This window comes from Barbus barbus, assembly GCF_936440315.1.
Source record: "Barbus barbus genome assembly, chromosome: 45".
Lineage (NCBI taxonomy): Eukaryota > Metazoa > Chordata > Actinopteri > Cypriniformes > Cyprinidae > Barbus > Barbus barbus.
In genome coordinates this window covers 14,212,623-14,232,043 of record NC_136723.1, presented here as the reverse complement: position 1 = coordinate 14,232,043, position 19,421 = coordinate 14,212,623, and the positions used below count along the sequence as shown (strand labels likewise).

General features: G+C 38.4%; 3 protein-coding genes across 5 annotated transcripts in view; 2 read left to right on the top strand and 1 right to left on the bottom strand.

The window, feature by feature from the left end:
* The window catches only part of LOC306864536 (A-type potassium channel modulatory protein KCNIP1-like), a 52,341-nt gene extending 46,825 nt beyond the window's left edge, over positions 1–5,516 (top strand). For all 3 annotated transcript variants that reach the window (XM_079408621.1, XM_079408622.1, XM_079408623.1), the window contains exons 7-8: positions 3,900–3,962; positions 4,362–5,516. In XM_079408621.1, coding sequence (XP_079264747.1) covers positions 3,900–3,962; positions 4,362–4,409 — 111 coding nt within the window. In that variant the 3' untranslated portion in view covers positions 4,410–5,516. The remainder of the gene's footprint in view (positions 1–3,899; positions 3,963–4,361) is intronic.
* Positions 5,517–6,276: 760 nt separating this feature from the next.
* Positions 6,277–12,029, top strand: LOC306864533 (nucleophosmin-like). The gene is made up of 10 exons (XM_079408618.1): positions 6,277–6,400; positions 7,972–8,054; positions 8,146–8,265; positions 8,386–8,479; positions 8,592–8,701; positions 8,773–8,816; positions 8,920–8,977; positions 9,063–9,257; positions 9,445–9,519; positions 10,930–12,029. Exons 1-10 carry the CDS (start codon positions 6,361–6,363, stop codon positions 10,969–10,971), a joined length of 861 nt encoding a protein of 286 aa, XP_079264744.1. The 5' UTR covers positions 6,277–6,360; the 3' UTR covers positions 10,972–12,029.
* Positions 12,030–13,774: 1,745 nt separating this feature from the next.
* On the bottom strand, positions 13,775–19,015 carry LOC306864532 (T-cell leukemia homeobox protein 3-like). Its single transcript, XM_079408617.1, has 3 exons — positions 18,361–19,015; positions 15,879–16,116; positions 13,775–14,930 (listed from the first exon to the last, which is right to left on the bottom strand). The coding sequence occupies exons 1-3, from the start codon at positions 18,812–18,814 to the stop codon at positions 14,717–14,719; spliced, it is 906 nt and encodes a 301-aa protein (XP_079264743.1). The 5' UTR covers positions 18,815–19,015; the 3' UTR covers positions 13,775–14,716.
* Positions 19,016–19,421: the final 406 nt, after the last annotated feature.

The following is a 19,421-nucleotide window of genomic DNA, read 5'->3' as shown; positions in this document are numbered from 1 at the left end:
TGGGTAAGACTGCCGACCTGACTGCTGTCCAGAAGGCCATCATTGACACCCTCAAGCAAGAGGGTAAGACACAGAAAGAAATTTCTGAACGAATAGGCTGTTCCCAGAGTGCTGTATCAAGGCACCTCAGTGGGAAGTCTGTGGGAAGGAAAAAGTGTGGCAGAAAACGCAGCACAACGAGAAGAGGTGACCGGACCCTGAGGAAGATTGTGGAGAAGAACCGATTCCAGACCTTGGGGGACCTGCGGAAGCAGTGGACTGAGTCTGGAGTAGAAACATCCAGAGCCACCGTGTACAGGCGTGTGCAGGAAATGGGCTACAGGTGCCGCATTCCCCAGGTCAAGCCACTTTTGAACAGAGAAGCAGCACTGGACTGTTGCTCAGTGGTCCAAAGTACTTTTTTTGGATGAAAGCAAATTTTGCATGTCATTCGGAAATCAAGGTGCCAGAGTCTGGAGGAAGACTGGGGAGAGGAAAATGCCAAAATGCCTGAAGTCCAGTGTCAAGTACCCACAGTCAGTGATGGTCTGGGGTGCCATGTCAGCTGCTGGTGTTGGTCCACTGTGTTTTATCAAGGGCAGGGTCAATGCAGCTAGCTATCAGGAGATTTTGGAGCACTTCATGCTTCCATCTGCTGAAAAGCTTTATGGAGATGAAGATTTCATTTTTCAGCACGACCTGGCACCTGCTCACAGTGCCAAAACCACTGGTAAATGGTTTACTGACCATGGTATTACTGTGCTCAATTGGCCTGCCAACTCTCCTGACCTGAACCCCATAGAGAATCTGTGGGATATTGTGAAGAGAAGGTTGAGAGACGCAAGACCCAACACTCTGGATGAGCTTAAGGCCGCTATCGAAGCATCCTGGGCCTCCATAACACCTCAGCAGTGCCACAGGCTGATTGCCTACATGCCACGCCGCATTGAAGCAGTCATTTCTGCAAAAGGATTCCCGACCAAGTATTGAGTGCATAACTGAACATAATTATTTGAAGGTTGACTTTTTTTGTATTAAAAACACTTTTCTTTTATTGGTCGGATGAAATATGCTAATTTTTTGAGATAGGAATTTTGGGTTTTCATGAGCTGTATGCCAAAATCATCAATATTAAAACAATAAAAGGCTTGAACTACTTCAGTTGTGTTGTAATGAATCTAAAATATATGAAAGTCTAATGTTTATCAGTACATTACAGAAAATAATGAACTTTATCACAATATGCTAATTTTTTGAAAAGGACCTGTATATACACTGAACAAAATTATAAACGCAACACTTTTGTTTTTGCCCCCATTTTTCATGAGCTGAACTCAAAGATCTAAGACTTTTTCTATGTACACAAAAGGGCTATTTCTCTCAAATACTGTTCACAAATCTGTCTAAATCTGTGTTAGTGAGCACTTCTCCTTTGCCGAGATAATCCATCCACCTCACAGGTGTGGCATATCAAGATGCTGATTAGACAGCATGATTATTGCCCAGGTGTGCCTTAGGCTGGCCACAATAAAAGGCCACTCTAAAATGTGCAGTTTTATCACACAGCACAATGCCACAGATGTCACAAGTTTTGAGGGAGCGTGCAATTGAATGTTCATTTCTCTACCATAAGCCGTCTCCAAAGGCGTTTCAGAGAATTAGGCAGTACATCCAACCGCCCTCACAACCGCAGACCACGTGTAACCTCACTGGACATGTCACCCATTGAGCATGTTTGGGATGCTCTGGTTCGGCGTATACGACAGCGTGTTCCATTTCCTGCCAATATCCAGCAACTTCGCACAGCCATTGAAGAGGAGTGGACAACCTGATCAACTCTATGTGAAGGAGATGTGTTGCACTGCGTGAGGAAAATGGTGGTCACACCAGATACTGACTGGTTTTCGGACCTGCACATTTTAGAGTGGCCTTTTATTGTGGCCAGCCTAAGTCACACCTGTGCAATAATCATGCTGTCTAATCAGCATTTTGATATGCCACGCCTGTGAGGTGGATGGATTATCTCGGCAAAGGAGAAGTGCTCACTAACACAGATTTAGACAGATTTGTGAACAATATTTGAGAGAAATAGGCCTTTTGTGCACACAGAAAAAGTCTTAGATCTTTGAGTTCAGCTCTTGAAAAATGGGAGCAAAAACAAAAGTTGCGTTTATAATTTTGTTCAGTGTATGTGTGTGTGTGTGTACATACAGTGAGGTCAATAAGTATTTGATCACCCTGTGATTTTGCAAGTTCTCTTACTTAGAAATCATGGAGGGGTCTACAATTTTCAGCATAGGTGCATTTCCACTGTGAGAGACAGAATCTAAAAATAAGTATTTGATCACTTGCTTATCCGCCAGATTTCTGACCCTCAAAGACCTGTTATTTTGCTTTTAAATAGTCCAGCTACACTCTGCTCATGATTCTAAATTAGTAGCAACTGTTTGAGGTCGCTAGCTGTCATAAAGACACCTGTGCACCCCACAATCAGCCAAAGTCTAAGTAGCAACATGGGCAAAACCAAAGAGCTGTCAAAAGACACAAGAGACAAAATTGTAGACCTTCACAAAGCTGGAAAGGGCTACGGGGCAATTGCCAAGCAGCTTGGTGAAAAAAGAACAACTGTTGGAGCAATTGTCAGAACATGGAAGAGGCTAATGATGTCTGTCAATGTCCCTCGGACTGGAGCCCCACGGACGATCTCTCCTCGTGGGGTATCAATGATGCTAAGAATGGTGAAGAATCAGCCCAGAACTACACGAGAGGAGCTGGTCAATGCCGTGAAGAGAGCTGGGACCATCGTTTCCAAGGCTACAATCAGTAATACACTAAGACGTCATGGTTTAAAATCTTGCATAGCACGGAAGGTTCCCCTGCTTAAGTCAGCCCATGTCCAGGCCCGTCTGAAGTTTGCCAGGGACCATCTGGATAATCCAGAGGAGTCATGGGAGAAAGTCCTGTGGTCAGATGAGACCAAAGTAGAACTTTTTGGTCTTAATACCATACCTACAGTGAAGCATGGGGCTGGAAGCATCATGCTCTGGGGGTGTTTTTCTGCACAGGGGACAGGACGACTGCACTGTATTAAGGAGAGGATGAACGGGGCCATGTATTGTGACATATTAGGCAAAAACCTCCTTCTCTCAGTCAGAGCATTAAAGATGGGTCATGGCTGGGTCTTCCAACATGACAATGACCCAAAGCACACAGCCAGGAAAACCAAGGAGTGGCTCCATAAGAAGCATATCAAGGTTCTGGAGTGGCCTAGCCAGTCTCCAGACCTAAATCCAATAGAAAATCTTTGGAGGGAACTGAAACTCCGTGTTGCTCAGCGACAGCCCCGAAACCTGACAGATCTAGAGAAGATCTGTATGGAGGAGTGGGCCAAAATCCCTCCTGCAGTGTGTGCAAACCTGGTGAAGAACTACAGGAACCGTTTTACCTCTGTAATTGTTAACAAAAGCTTCTGTACCAAATATAAAAATGTTTTGACTCAAGTGATCAAATACTTATTTGACACAGTAATTCACAAATAAATTGTTAAAAAAATCATACAATGTGATTTCCGGATTTTTATTTTTAGATTCTGTCTCTCACAGTGGAAATGCACCTATGCTGAAAATTGTAGACCCCTCCATGATTTCTAAGTAAGAGAACTTGCAAAATAACAGGGTGATCAAATACTTATTGACCTCACTGTATACACTGAACAAAATTATAAACGCAACTTTTGTTTTTATATATTCAATGGTGATTCTCATCAAATTATGTGACTCAAAATAGACTTCATTTTCATGTTGATTAATAAATTTCTTTGAATTTTGGGGAAAAAACTTGTTTGAATAGTTACCATAGCAATTCCCATTTTACAGCAAAAAATGCCAGCGCAATCCAAATCAATTTTCTCTCTCCAACAGAAAATGGACAAAAACAAAGATGGAGTTGTAACATTGGAGGAGTTTGTGCTTGCCTGTCAGGAGGTATGTTTATATCGTTTTAGATGTTTTATTTACATCTGTCTTAGTCTTTTGGTGAATTTGCCACGCCCCTTTCTCCAAACCCAACCTCCTAAAGATATGTCAGCAATCTTAAACATGCAAAGTAATTAATCGCTCAAAACCTGTTACTCTCAGAGCCTTTTTACTGTTTACAAAGCCTGATTGTTTGTTTCAGTGACATCTGTCAGGTAATTTTTCACGTGACATTTACATTCCAAATGTTATTTATTTTTATTTATTTTTTTCATGTGGAAAAAGCCACATACTGGTGTATTCAATAAAATAAAGTAAAAAAGAAGTCAAGTTTGACCAAAAAGATTCTACTGCCTCTGTGTGGTCAAACTGATGAATTACATCTAAAAGTTTCTTCTTTTTCACCAGGATGAAAACATGATGAGATCCATGCAGCTCTTTGAAAATGTGATGTAGAGAAGCTCCACAAGAAGAAGAAAAGAACAAAACAGAGAATGGGAAGCAGAACGCAAAAGGGATTTTACATTTAAATATATATTTGCTATATTTCACTGAACTGAGTTCTGGGGTAATAAGATGGCCTGAGAGGAATGAGAGTCTGTGGGCTTTGTTTTCCTCTCTCTATTCAAACCTTGTAATATATTCAGTGTTGTTTCTTGCTGGTGTTTTGGGAAATTGCCAGCCCAGAATCCACTTTGATCCAGCCACGGAAGACTACATATGTTTGAAATGCATTGTGCATTTCCTGACAGGTGGTGATGATCAACATCCTTCTTCCCTACGAAAAAAAGTTATTCCCCGCTCTCAAACGTTTTTCATTTGCTTGACCCTAGAGCTCAGGACTCTACATTTGGTGTACTGGAACTGCATCCAGGAGGAACTACAGCCTCCTTTGCTTGCTTTCTTTGCCAAAAAAGCTTGCATGAGAAAAAACAGCAGATGTGTTACCTATGAGTTGCTTGAAAATAATGCTGGCCTTCAAAATATCTAATTTTATGATTTATTTACCTATGACATACGGTTTAAAGGATACTTAATTTGATGTTGATTCTGTCGTGTTGTCAGCGTTGCTTGTTAGTAATTGCTGTTTCCAGTCCACCCACTTAATGTATGTCTATCTGTGTCCGTACTTACCAAGCCATTTTTGCCCACCAGATCATAGTGAATAAGGTGGGACAGAAATTATGTGTGTGTGTGTGTCCAAATATGAAAGTATGTGAGGAGTATTAAGGAAACTACAAAATCACAACTGTATTCAAACCCAACAAATGACAATCTAGTCCCTGGATACCCTTATGTCCCCAGATAGCTCTGCATAGTTTCAAGAAGGACAAGACAGTATTGTAAGAGGAAAAAAAATCCAGAGAAATCACATGAAATAAAGAAAAATAATAATTATTTATGGGTCAGGGTTAGTCGTAGGACATATAAGCTATGTATATACTTGCAAGAATGGTGCCACATGAAGAAATGTCCAATGAGACAGATACAAACTGTGAAAATGAAGTATTCTGTGCAATTCAAATCTCAGTTGAAACTGATTAAAAACATTTGTGGAATAGCATTCAGCTGTGTTTTCTTATTTCACCGTTTATACGCCAAAGACTGTTGGGTTATTATTATTTTTAGCTAGGTGCCAGTAGAGTATGAATGGCATAATTGCATTGTGTATTATTATTATTTAAAAACTGGATAATCATTTATGCAACGGTTTTATTAAAATGTTTCACTTCTTGCTTTGCTATGTAAACAACAGAATAGGTGGTTCTCAACTATAGTGGATTATGGAAAAAAACATTGATGGGCCTCGACAGTAAAGAATAACCTGACTCACTAGTATGTAATAATATAGTTATGTGAAGCAACATAAATCAGCTCTTAATTTGATTTTGCTGATTTTGGGCCGATTTCTCTCCTTCCGATACTCCTAGGTAATGTCCCGATTATCTTGGTGGTTCTAAAGATTATTTTATCAGATCAGGACACCACACACTACAGTTTAAATCTAGGATTTTTATTCCTCATGTTTGTATTCTCTGACATTTTGAAGATCTTATAAGATCTTTTAGTGTGTACCCAGCATTAGAAGTGAAATTTGGAAGGAGAGCCAACGTACTCCAATAATATTTTGTTTTACTTCGAAAAACAATTTATTTTTCCAATGCACCCAATTCATTCAATTTAAATCTTTCCAAGATACGCTTATCTGGATAAATGTCATGTTCTACAGTACATATCAATCCGGCCCCAAACTCTGTGATACTCTGTCTGTGGACCGGATTCATTGGCTGGGCAGGAAGACCGTCCCAGTAATGGGCGTGATATACTCAATGTGGGTTAGTGTGTCCATCCTGCACTCGAGCGCACGGCACAGTTCAGTCTACGCACACTTACATAGCCTACGGAGATGGATCTCGAACAAATGGGTCCCCAAACCTTCCTGTACGGTATGTAATGCGTTAGATACTTATATTGATCCGTTCTTGTTAACTGGTATAAATACTTCGTAATATCGTTATTAAATGGCTCGATGTGAAGTGACATTAAACAACACGTGTAGAGCATGTGCTAGCTAATCGGTTAGCACTACATTATTCACATAGTGGTAGTCAGCAATTACTCTGAGACCTATTTATGTTTGTTCTAGCCTTTATAGACAAATTCAAAAAACTTCGAAATTGAACGTATTAAAGCAACGAAACCTCCACAGCTCGTTTCTCCCTGAACACGTGCGCTGGCGCGCCAAAATGGCGTCACTGTGCTACACGTGTTTGAATAGCATGCAACTTAAATGTACATTCTTCGTTATATATGATACGTCAAATAGATGGTAATTAAGTGTAATGGAGGCCTCCGTTACATAACTACTGTTTTTTTCTTAATTTTTCTTTGAAAATTATTACAATGGAAACGCGATTCTGGTTTAAACACTTTGTCTGCATTGTCAGGTCTTTAGCAGTAAATTAAAATATCAAAATTAATGTACTTGCCAAGTGTAGTTGCTTGCTTCCACGTGAAACCATTGGCTGCATTTTGTTAGTTTTGTTGCGGTAACACGTGGTTTTAAACACGATTCTCTAAAACGATTGAGATTGAAGTGGAGGCTATAAAAATGAATCGATGTATGGACCCAGATCATTTCAGTGGATTGGGTTACACAAAGCCGGTTGGAATGATACCTTCACGAATCGGATTGATTCAGACCAAGCGGTTCACTGACTCATTTATTAATCCATGATCCGTATCTGGGACCACGTGCCGAAGTAAATGAATCATTTAATTTGTTTGAAGAGAGAATTGCTCGAGAACACAGGTTTGCAGAATGTAGATACACTTTCCATTACAGGAGGGATCTTAATGCTTTTTTACATTTTAAATGGTGACAGAAATTTAAATGGTGATCATATCAGCGAGTTTCTGTAAAGCTGTGCTCACGTGCGCATGCGGTGGAATGTAGAACTCCCGCGGCGAATAGAACGGCTTGCACTTAATGAAGATCAGAACAGCACATCTTCTTTAACACTGTTACATCTGTACACCACCTCTCGTTGATGTACAGTTGTTAAGACTTATCCAGAGTTAGCAAAAGGGCTGGTAAAATCACTCTGGGTCCCTCACACCCAGCACACTCCCTCTTTGAACTGTTACCGTCTGGTCGACGCTACAGAACTACCAGACACAGGAACAGTTTCTTCCCTCAGGCAATCCATCTCATGAACATTCAACAATAAATGTGGAACACACAACTAATACATTATCCATTCCCCACACTCACATATTTTATTTTTATTTTCTCATTTCTAATTTGCACACACATCTATATTATATATTGTGTTTTTGCTGTTTTGTACATTGCCTATTTGGATATTTGTATATTATTATTTTATTATCTGTGTCCTGTTGCTGTCTTTCTGTTTTACTGTGGTCTCTGTCACTACAACAAATTCCTTGTATGTGTAAACACACTTGGCCAATAAAGCTCATTCTGATTCTGAATAAACTTGTTTGTTTTTTATAGGTTGTGAGATCAAGGCAGGAAAGGAGGTCACTTTTAATCCAGAGGATGATGATGATTATGATCATCAGTTATCAGTCAGAATGGTACGTGGCCTTTTTTTGAAATTCTCCTCCAATTTTTATTAACATTTAAGTTTCATATAGAAGGCATTTGCTTATTTGTTAATTGTTGCAGGCCTGCGTTGATCCCACAACAAAAGACGAACTGAACGTTGTGGAGATTGAAGGGCAAGATTCAGAGGGTCAGAAGGTCAAAGCAGTTCTGGCCACACTCAAGCCTTCCACTCTCCCCAGTGTAAGTAGAATGTCCATCCATTGAGCAATGTCATTTCACACATCTTTTGGGTACACTTGAGTTGATCTCCTTGAATTGCTCTTGTTGATGATTTTAACTAAAGATGTGTTTGTATCGCAGGTGTGTTTGGGTGGGTTTGAGATCACTCCACCTGTTGTGTTCCGCCTACGCTCTGGCTCCGGTCCAGTTCACATTAGCGGACAACATCTCGTTAGTGAGTACTTCATAATACTTGAGGAAACGTATGATTATTTGTGATTGATAACCGTGTGGAAAACTGCTTTGGAAATTTTCAGGAAGTTTCTTATTGGTACTTTTTCTTTCAGTCATGGGAGGAGACCAGTCCTTTGATGAAGAAGAAGAGGAGGAGGAGGAAGAAGAAGAGACATTGACAACAGCTAAGAAGAGGCCAGCATCGTTGACTCAGAAGCCTTCAGTAAGTTCTGGAATGAATTGATATGTATGTGTAATTTTGTGGCTTATTCTCTAACCAACTTTCTCTCATAGAAAAAAATGAAATTGGAGGATGATGAGGATGACGATGATGATGAGTACGTGTTGTCTTTGCCATCTTTGTACAATCATAGGTATTTAGTATTTTAGAAATAGTATTTCAAAAATTAGTAAATGAAAGATTATTATTTTACTTTCCAGAGATGAGGAGGAGGATGATGATGATGAGGAGGAAAGTGAAGAAGAGTCTCCTGTAAAGGTGAAATGAGTTAATCAGGCCCTACATCTTGTAGAATGTTTAAAACTGTGGTCAGAAATGCTTAATTTCCCACTTGTTCTGTCAGGAAAAGAAGGCACCATCCAAACCACAGACCCCTGCACAGAACGGAAAAGGACCCAAGCCCAATACGCCTGCTAAACAACAGAAAAAGACTCCTGAAAAGAAAAAAAAGGATGACAAGAAAACACAGTCGCCCAAAACACCACAGACTTTCACTGTCCCAGAGATCAAAGCCAAGATTATGGCGAGTGTAGAAAAGGTATGTTTTCTTTTGCATCCTCTCTCTGCATATGAAGTCACAATATGTGTGCACGTCGTAAGAAACTATAATCCTTCTATGCTTTGGGATACAATGGGAAAAGTTTTATTTGTACTTGATATTATTGAAAAGGAAAAAAAAAAACATACCAGAAAATAGCACTCATTTTTTTGTTTTTGTTTTTCAGGGTGTAGCATTGCCAAAATTACAGGCAAAGTTTGAGAACTTCGTAAAGCACGGCTTAAAAGTCACCGACGCAAAGGTATATGCATTTTTTTTTTGTGTGTCATGTTGTGTTTTGATTTTTGATATTTGTCAGTGAGAAAAAAAAAAGAGCATCTAAGACACGTTTGTTTGTTTATCAAACTCTGCCAATTTAGATTTGGCATACAGTAGTTTTTCAAATATTTATGAAATTAAGATAACTTCATTTCTTTTGTCAAAGAAATAATGTTTTAATGATATTCATTATGATACTGGGACACTCAGGTTTTTTGGCCACCAGATGTTTAAAATGAAAGTAAAAACATGTTAAAGGGACAGTTCACCCAAAAATGAAAATTTAGCCTGTTGTTTACTCACCCTCATGCCATCCTAGGTGTATATGACTTATATGTCTGGAAATCCTCACATATATAATTTTTCTCTAAGAAGGAACATAGTTGTGATTATACTACCTTTTCTAATACCTTTGACAGTAAAGGGAGATTCGAGATTGGTCTGTAATTAATTAAAAAAGAAAACAATAATAGGTGCGAATGGAACCGTGAGTGACAAGCTAACCGGCTAACGAATGTTAATGCGCTGCACTCGCATGATTATTACACTTTGTGAATGTCAAAAATAGAATTTATTAGAAGCAAACAGAGCTGGGTAGATTACTTATGCCTACAAATTGTAGTCTGTTACAGATTCCAAATTACATGACAAAAATTTTACTTTTTTTGTGCAAAAAGCGAATGATCAAATTAGTTTGATAGATAATACCGAAATATGGTGGGAATTAAGTTATATATTATCACTTTAAACAACAGAGTGAAAGTAAGATAGAGATTCAACAGAAAAGCGAAGCTACATGGAGCTACAATCGCAAACCTCTCAGCAGCACGACAGACAGAAGCAATCGATCAGCAATCATATGCGGAGGACATCGGCGTTGCGTGATTAGTGATGAACGCGGAGAGAACAAAACAAAACGGTCATGAATTAGATGTACAAACTGAATATTTGTAAAGAAAAATGTCAGGGGAGAAAAGTGTTTATTACGTTTGAAATATGGATCTTTTTCTTACAAAAACGCATGGAATCGCTATGTGAGGCGCGTTTTATTATGGATGCATGCACTTTATTGAACGTGTTTTGGACTGTTAAAAGAGAAACACCCTTCCATTGCATTAATAACGCTTGGAATAGCCAGGACAATTTTTAATATAACTCCGATTGGATTCGTCTGAAAGAAGAAAGTCATATACAGCTAGGATGGCTCAAGGGTGAGTAAAACATGGGATCGTTTTTGGGTGAACTAACCCTTTAATTATCAATGAGGTGTATTCAAGTCATTGTATACTTGAATTATTTATAATAAATTAATAGATGCTAGCTTAAGGAACATATTAGGAACCGTCATGAATGAAGGTCTTACCTGTACTTCTGTTTTGTTTTTTCCCCAAAGGTAATCGAGGAGCTCTGGAAGTGGAGACAGAGTGTAAAATAAGAGCAAAACCATCTTTTGTTTTGCTTCAATTATTAGGCGCTCCCCTTTTCTTTTCTTATTTTGACCATGATTTTACTTTGTGTTACCTACAGTTTTAAGTTCATCCCCATACTCTTTAGTTTATATGTCAAATCCGTGCCATTCCCTGAAAAGACTTTACTCCGAACATGAGCTTTTTCATCCTTTGCAATCTGGCCTCTCCTCACCTCTGTGGTGTTGTCATGTCCATGAAGTGTGGCCTACTTTTAGCAGCCTAGTTGCTTAAATGAGTCTGAGCAGAAGATTTCAACCCTCTAATTTATATGGAGATTTGTCGACTACCCGTCCATGGTTTCTTTCTAAAATTACATGGAAATTTGTGTATGGCATTCTGATTAGAGATGCACCTGAGAAGTCAATTTTACTGAAATCTTGAACCGCTTGACCTGATTTGCAATGCATGATTAATGGGTTTCAGAATGGTATCAGTGATGAATTCCAGTATTTCAGCAGTTCATGCTACTTTTGAAATTGTCAATATCTTGTAACCTGTTAGAAGGTGGGATGTACTGTATGTTTGGGATTGATAAATCAACTGTAAGAAATCCAAATGTCAAGAATGTATACTGTTAATGTCACAGTCTGTGCAGCTAAATCTCAGAACTCATAATCTGTGGACTACAATTCAGAGGTGGTTCACTTTTTTTTGACTTGGTTGAATCGGTTTAAATGCAAATAAAGTTTATATTTCACAAGTGTTAACCCATTTAATATGGCTCATAAAATTCCTCTCTGAGAAGTCAGGACTATTTTCTTTTATCTTGACTGTTAACCCCCACTCAAACTTTATCATACCCTTGGTTTGTTTGTATAGAGATTTGTGAATTCTAACATTACCTCAGAACCAGTTGAAAAAGCATACTTTGTTTTCACATGAAAAATTTGTTGATTGCCTTGCCTTGTTGTCTTGCATTCAGAAACATTTGGGCTGATTTCAAGGTTCCAGAGCTGAGCTAGTACTGATTACATGTAATCTGGATTATGTAATCAGATTCCCAAAAATAAAGTACTCGTAATCAGACTACAGTTACTTCTTTTTTTTTTATTACTTAATTCACACAGTGGCAAAAAATAATTTATTGATTCTCCTTAATTCATTTTTCATCTTTTAATTGTTCCTTTCTAAAATATGCTACACTCAGAAAGTCCAGTTTTATGGACATTCACACAAAGACCAGTCACTAATCAGGTAGACAAACAACATTTGACCACTGGATTTCCCAAAATCATTTCCCATTTAAGAAGTGTTTCAACATTTGCATCAACTTCTGATGAACACGTTAATTATTGAATTATCACTCAGTGGATTATTTAGCCATGTGTTACTATGTCATTTGGGAGGCTTTTGTATTTCAAACACATTAAAATGCACAAATTCATGTTATTTCTTATTTACATGTAATGCAGGAATTCCCAAAATTATTATATTTCACCATATATAGTTTGTTTTAATTTTACACTATATTTTAATTATTAGCCTTTCATTAAATTTAAAAACCCTCTGCTGTTCCTTTGAGGTAATGCAATGTTTAATGCATACATGTTATTATTGCAAGGAATGAAATATATTTTCTTACTCTTTGTATTATATTGATTTATTATAAGATTATCCTATTTAAATCAATGTGATCAAGTTAGGTAAAAAGCAATCTGATTTAATTAGCCTACCTAAAATGTGTAATGTGTAATTACATTACCTACTAACTAGGCTACAATTTTTGTCATGTAATTTGGAATCTGTAACAGACTACAATTTGTAGGCCTAAGTAATCTACCCAGCTCTGTTTGCTTCTAATAAATTCTATTTTTGACATTCACAAAGTGTAATAAATAGTTAAGAGTTCTGTCAACATTGTCAGGTTGCTGTGGCGCCATATCATAGGCTATATTTTCGAAAACTATTCTACACCTTTTTAGCATTTTAAACCAGTTGGATTATTTTTATGTATTTATATGTTGCATTTATTTTGTATCAGACCTTTAATATAGACAGACCCTATATTCCATTTTTCGTTGTGAGTTTGTGGCTGTAGACTGACAGAGGACCACTTGTACTTAATAGCCAGCAGAGGACGGTAAAACACCACGCTTTACAAATCGCCTTAGTTGAGCAACTGTAGAAGTGATGTCATTGCTGTGGATGTGGAAAGGAGCCAGGAATACTTAATGTGTAAATTATCTTGAGCATTGAGTCTATATTACCGAAGGCTTTCTCAGTTTCTCAGATGACCCCGACTCAACCGTACACATAACCTCACCCTCTCCAGTCAAAGAGGCCCTGGCACAGGTCACTACTAACCATCTGTCCGCAAAGAGCTGTGGCGGAACTCCACAGGTTCACCCTACGGAGGCTTCGACAGCATCATAATATAAGGAGTCTGTTAAATCACTTTATAATGGACACCCCTCCATTTACCCCCCACTCAGGCCTTTAAAACAGGTCAGTTCCTGAGAGTCAGCACTTTGGGAGGAGGGAGTTGGTTGCAGTGGGCATAAAGGCATTTTTATGGTCCCACAGGATCCCGCATGTATCTGCTTGAGGACATAAGTGCTTCTTTGCTGTGGCAGGCATAATCGACTGCAAGCAACTACCAGGACTCAGTGTTTATTTGTCGATCAAGTTGTGTAGAACGGTGGTAGGACCTCTGAAAGCAACACATTACTCTAGAGAAGAGTGCTGCTTTGGGATTTGGAAAACGCCTCTTCTAAAAAAAAAGAAAAATTATGGGGAATAACAAATTAAGCAAAGCACACCTTTTGTGTTAATGCCAAAACAGAATGTTTATTACTTTTTGTTTGCTATTTACATATTTATCAAATACAAAGTATAATACAGAGTTTGGGATGCAACAGCACACCTACATCATCTAACAAACCCTTATTTTGTCTGAAATTGTTCTTTCCCTCTGACACAACATTCATCCATCGAAGCATGATTCTTAGGAGTTTCTGAGCGCCATTTGGAGTCACTGCTGAATAAATCTAACCGATAAAATTGCAACCACCCCGTACAACGTCATACGCCTCTTTTTTGAACACTTCATGCGATTTCTGAAATAATTGGGATGTAGTTTCATAAAATAAAAAAATTAAAAGTAGCTTAAATTAAAAGTAAGTAGCTGGTTATCCTTTGAACCCCAAAAAGATTAAATATGCATACCCAGCCTGACAAAAAGGGAAAAGTGTTTGTCTATTTGTGCGTCTTTGTGTGCTTTTATTTTCACAAATGGCCAGATTGGGGGCATTTTAGGTCATGCAACTCACATTATAAATAATTAATTCATTGTTACTTCCCTCTTCTGCATTAATCCTGTATTCTACAGCTCTGAGTGGAGGAGAAATTACACAGGGGGGCAGAAGGACAAATGAAAGGATGGAGGAGAAGATCAGAGGATCTGTAAAAGGGTCAGCTGAGATGGCCTGTTCCATTCTACAAGTCATTTTGTCAATGAAACTGACCCTTATGGGGATAAAAGTCTCTGTACGCACAGACACACCACAAAAAACAGACTTCATTTATTCTGCAGAGGCTCGTACGGCGCAGAACCGTTTTATTTGTATGGGTTTGCTCACTGTTGGATGGCCAATATTAGTCCCTCACTTTTTTGTGGAATGGAATAGTCTTTCAGGATGGAGATAAGGTCAACCAACATCCCAGTCCATCAAAAAAGAGCAAGAATGTCATTTCCTTCTTGAGTTCTGGTACTCATACGAGCGCAGTCACTCCCCCAAGCTTGCCGCTCTCCTCGCTCGCCCAAGGCTGTAGGTTCTGCAGGGCGAACAGTGATGAGTTGTGGATGCAGAGCGGATCTGATGGAACTGAATCAGTCAAAGACTTCTGAAAGGCATCGTGCTGGAGTTGAATCATCAGCCGGTTGGCCTGCTGACGCTCTGCCTCCCTCTCTTCCGCCGTCTGCCGTCTGACATGAGATGAAGGGAAAAGATATACAGAAAATTAGAGGAGTAGAAGTTTTACATTTGCCACAAACTTGCTCATGTGCACATTTACTGCAGATATTCAGTTTCCAGTGCAAACAATGAATTGCAGGGTGAAATAAACTACATACAGCAAGGCTAAGAAGACAGGGTGATCTTTGAGCAACAAATCACTAATTGTGTGAATATTTATTACCAACATATGGATTTGGATATAATTCATTTTAAGTGTGTGCAATTTTGTGAATGTTTGTGGAGATATAATTGATTTATCGATGTAAATATCCAGTTCATTTAAACATTACATTTGTGTAATGTTCTTGCAGCCCCTCCTCTTCTCCAAAGGGTGGTATGTCATTAGTGTATTTGCTTTAATAATTAATGTTTCTTCTTGACAACACCATTATTTTCCCATTAATTCTTACAGGTATCATGGCCGTTAGTAGGTCAAATCTGAAAAGTGATTTCAGGTAATTACAGACACTATGTGGTTAGTCTATATACATATGTATGTATACACACATACATACATACATACACACACACGTTTAAAGGGTTTTAAATAGGGCAGTTAAAATATGCATTTCAGTCTGTTTAATGATTTTATGTCCAGACTTGAAATTTAAAAGTAAATCTTTCTATCATTTCTGTTGCCTGTTTACAACTCTGGCTAAAACCATGTTACAGTATTAAAACAATCAGGGCACCTATTTCACAGTGTGGTATTAGACATTATAATTGTCCAGACAAACGTTCAGAGAGAGAAAACAGAGAAAAAAAATATATATGCAATGCAAATATAGAAATTGTGAAATTGTGGCGTGCTTGTGCCTTTGTTCCTCATATGTGATCACACTTGAGTTTATCACCATTTTTCTCAACATTTCTACATTTTCCATTAGAATATATCTCCCTTTCTTTCTCTGTCTCACCTCCACTTGGTCCTGCGGTTTTGAAACCAGGTTTTGACCTGGGCGTCCGTCATTTTCAGAGTTTTAGCCAAAGCTGCTCGTTCAGCGCTGGCCAGGTATTTTTGTCTGTGGAAGCGCTTCTCCAGCTCACAGATCTGCACTCGGGAGAAAGACGTACGGGGCTTCTTTCTCTTCGGTGGTGTGCGGTTCTGGTACGGGTGACCAATACGCCGAGCCACAGTGAAAGGCGTCAGGGCTGCTGTAGTATGAATAAGGAAGGAAAAACCAGTGAGAGATGAGATAAGTCATGAAGAGTCTGACACAGCTTATTGACCTCCTTCTTTCACACTAAATATTTTTTCTTAGTAGAAAAAGGCAAAATTGGAATCTGCCTTTTCAAGATTTAAAATATTTTTTGTTAATAATGTGATCTCTTTTTTTTTAGATATAAGATACCTAGTAGTTCGTATTGTAAAATATTTATGTTGTTTTTGCAGTTTTAGAGCATATTTTAAATGCATTTAAATGTTGTAAAGACAGACTGTCCAAGCCCACAAAAACTGGGATGCATTGCACATGCTTAGAATCAAGGAATTTATTTTCCATATAATAATTGATAAAGAAAATGTATTTATTTATTTATTTTTTGAATGAAGTTACTTAATGAGTGTTAAGAAGTAAGTTGCTTTTTGCACATTAAGCCAGCTTTCACTTAAAGGTTTGTGTAATTCTGTGCTACATTAATCAGCCCAAGTTTCTGACTCTTGCTGAGTCAAAGGAAAACTGTGTTCCTCATCATTATAAATTATCCATGCCTTCATGCACTATACCTTTTAGATGTCAAATTAGACTTTATATTATTGATTGATAAATACTAAAAACCCTCATAAATAGATGGATTGCTGATGCTCTTAGGATTTGTTGAGAGGCCTGTTACTCAGGTTACACATAAGCTGGACAATAAAATCACACAAAACATATCCTATTAATGTTGCATCAAATACAAACAGCAGCTGTTCTCCTAATGACAGTAATTACCTTTATTGTTAATTTATTTATTATCCAAAACACACAGAGCAGCAGAGAGCGCCTCTTACCGCAGCTATAGGTGGCAACAGTTAAAGCTGGTGAAATATTGATACGTCTTTCTAATGGCACAGCGATCGCATTTACCCCAGAATAAAGAAAACTGCTGATCTATGTGGCAGCTCTGAATTGTAAGAGTTTCCATGCATATGCAAAAGAGCGGTTAAACTAAATAGCCTATAACAATTCTCATTTATTTTTGTATGTATGTAGCTCGCTTGGTAGATGTTCAATACATATTTGAAAAACAAAAACATTGAAAGAAACAAATGGGCCTGTATATGTCATTAATCTGATTAATCTAAAAAAAAGCGATGATTTTATTACACAATAATTATGATATGTGTTAAAAATCCCAATGTCCAATAAGCTTAAATATAAAGCAAAATCATGCAAACAATTGTTTTTTTTTTTTTTTTGCTCGTGCTGTTAACAGACACGTTGACTTAAACTGAACATTTTAGGTGTTGACATTCTATCGGCCTTTTCATTTAATTTCGCCCATAACCGGCACAGGTGTTTCACGCTCTTCGAGGTCAAATAAAACTAAAACGAGCTCCTCAGCAGCATCCATTCATCTGCCGGCTCTTTATGGAAACAGCAGGATCACGTTTCCCAGACATACTGTCTAATATTTATTGTATTGAAACCTCCTCCAATTCATCCTTGTGATTATTTTACGAGCACACATGCAACAGCAACATGCACAGTTAGCACAACTAAAATGGAAAATTATTAAAATTGCATTATCCTATTTTGGGGAATAGCCTACATTTCTATTGCGATTACTTGCAAAGACATTTTTAAATATAGGCTACTCTAAGTAATCCGTGGTGCGTTCATATGAATATAGGCTATAATAAAATGTATTGTCTAATTAGGCTATTTAAATGTAGGCTACTTTAAAGATAACTAAAGCACCACATAACATCGTAGCCTAGGCCTAAAGTTATTGCTAAAGTACTGTTATTATAGCGTGTCACCAACAATAGCTTGTGGTTTGTTTGTTTAGTTTTTTTTTTTGTTTGTTTTTTTTGTTCTTCTCTCATAATTATGCCGTCCTATAAAAAATGTATTAATAAAACAGAATTAAAGATACATATTTAAAACAGGAATAAAAAAAACACCAGTTTTCTGTTAGAAATTAGAATGTTTTTTACATTTCATAAATTGTAAGTCTGCTTGACTTTTACTGTCAAAAACCCACAGACCACCGACATTTTAAACTAAAAATATTTTTAAAAATAATTATAATTAGGCTATAAGACGCAAATGTGAACTTGAGTGATGTTTGTTTTCTCAGACAATTCACCATTTCCTGATTCTGATCATTTCAACCACCAGGATTTGTGTGAGAAAAATTATTGTGTAAGAAAAAGAAAGGAACAGATCGAAAAAAATAAGACTATTGGTTTACCTGCAAACCTGTCTTTTGCGAAGCGCTGGCTGTTCTCTATCCAGGGAAAACTGAGGCTCCCAAGACCAGGTACCGCGCTGGCCATGGGTGGAGGCACGGCCGCGGCCAGGGGTCTGTGAGCCGGGACCCTAATCACTCCCCCGGGTGCAAGGGTCAAGTTCACTCCATATGGACTGCACTCCTCATATGGAGCCGCAATACCGTGAAAAGTACCGGTTAGTGTCGTGTACGGCGTTGCGCTCGCTCCTGTTGGGCTGCCGAGATGATAACTGCCTCCGCTCGCGCTGCCGCTGCCGCTGCTACTGCTCTCGGAGTTATTCCTGGTTGAGTTCTGCTGTGGCTCTTGATCGGTGCCGCTGAGAATCTGGTCGATGCCGAAACTGATGGGTTCATGTTGGGTAGGTTGTGATGTTTGACTGGTGCCACTTGGGCTGGAGCTTGGGGCTCGGTCCATCCTCACCTCCCGAAGCTTTCCAGTGAGTTTATTCCACAGACAATTTCGGACTGCCCTGGAATTGTATTATGGAAAACTCTAGCTCTATGAGTGAGGGAATCCCTAGTAATAGCTACTTTGTCATGTATTACTCCTCGAGATTCAATTCTTGACTTAGGATGGCTTGGACGCATTCGTCTGTGGGTGAAAAGTTTTTGGCACGAGGACTTGGCAGATTTCTGGCAATCTCTCTCTCCACTGGATCCCTGCGCGGAACTCGTTGGGCTCTTCTCTTCTCTGATTGGACAGTGCTCAATCTCCCTCTCCTTACTGGCTTTCATTTTGTTACAAGTCACAAAACATAACGCGTTTTATGACATCATTCTTTAAAATGCAGATCGTTTAGTCCCCAATTTCTGTATTGGTCAAGTATCTCTATATTACGGTCATGCTGACAACAGCACGTCATCACTGGCTTTTTAAATACTTGAGTATTTAATAGAGATTCTACCGTGGCTTCATGTAGAAAATAAAGTGCTCATCAATTGTATTATTTACCGGACCTTTTGTGTAGAAAAATTAGTATGTATTTGGCGTATAGTTTCATGAGATGAGATGAGGAACGTAG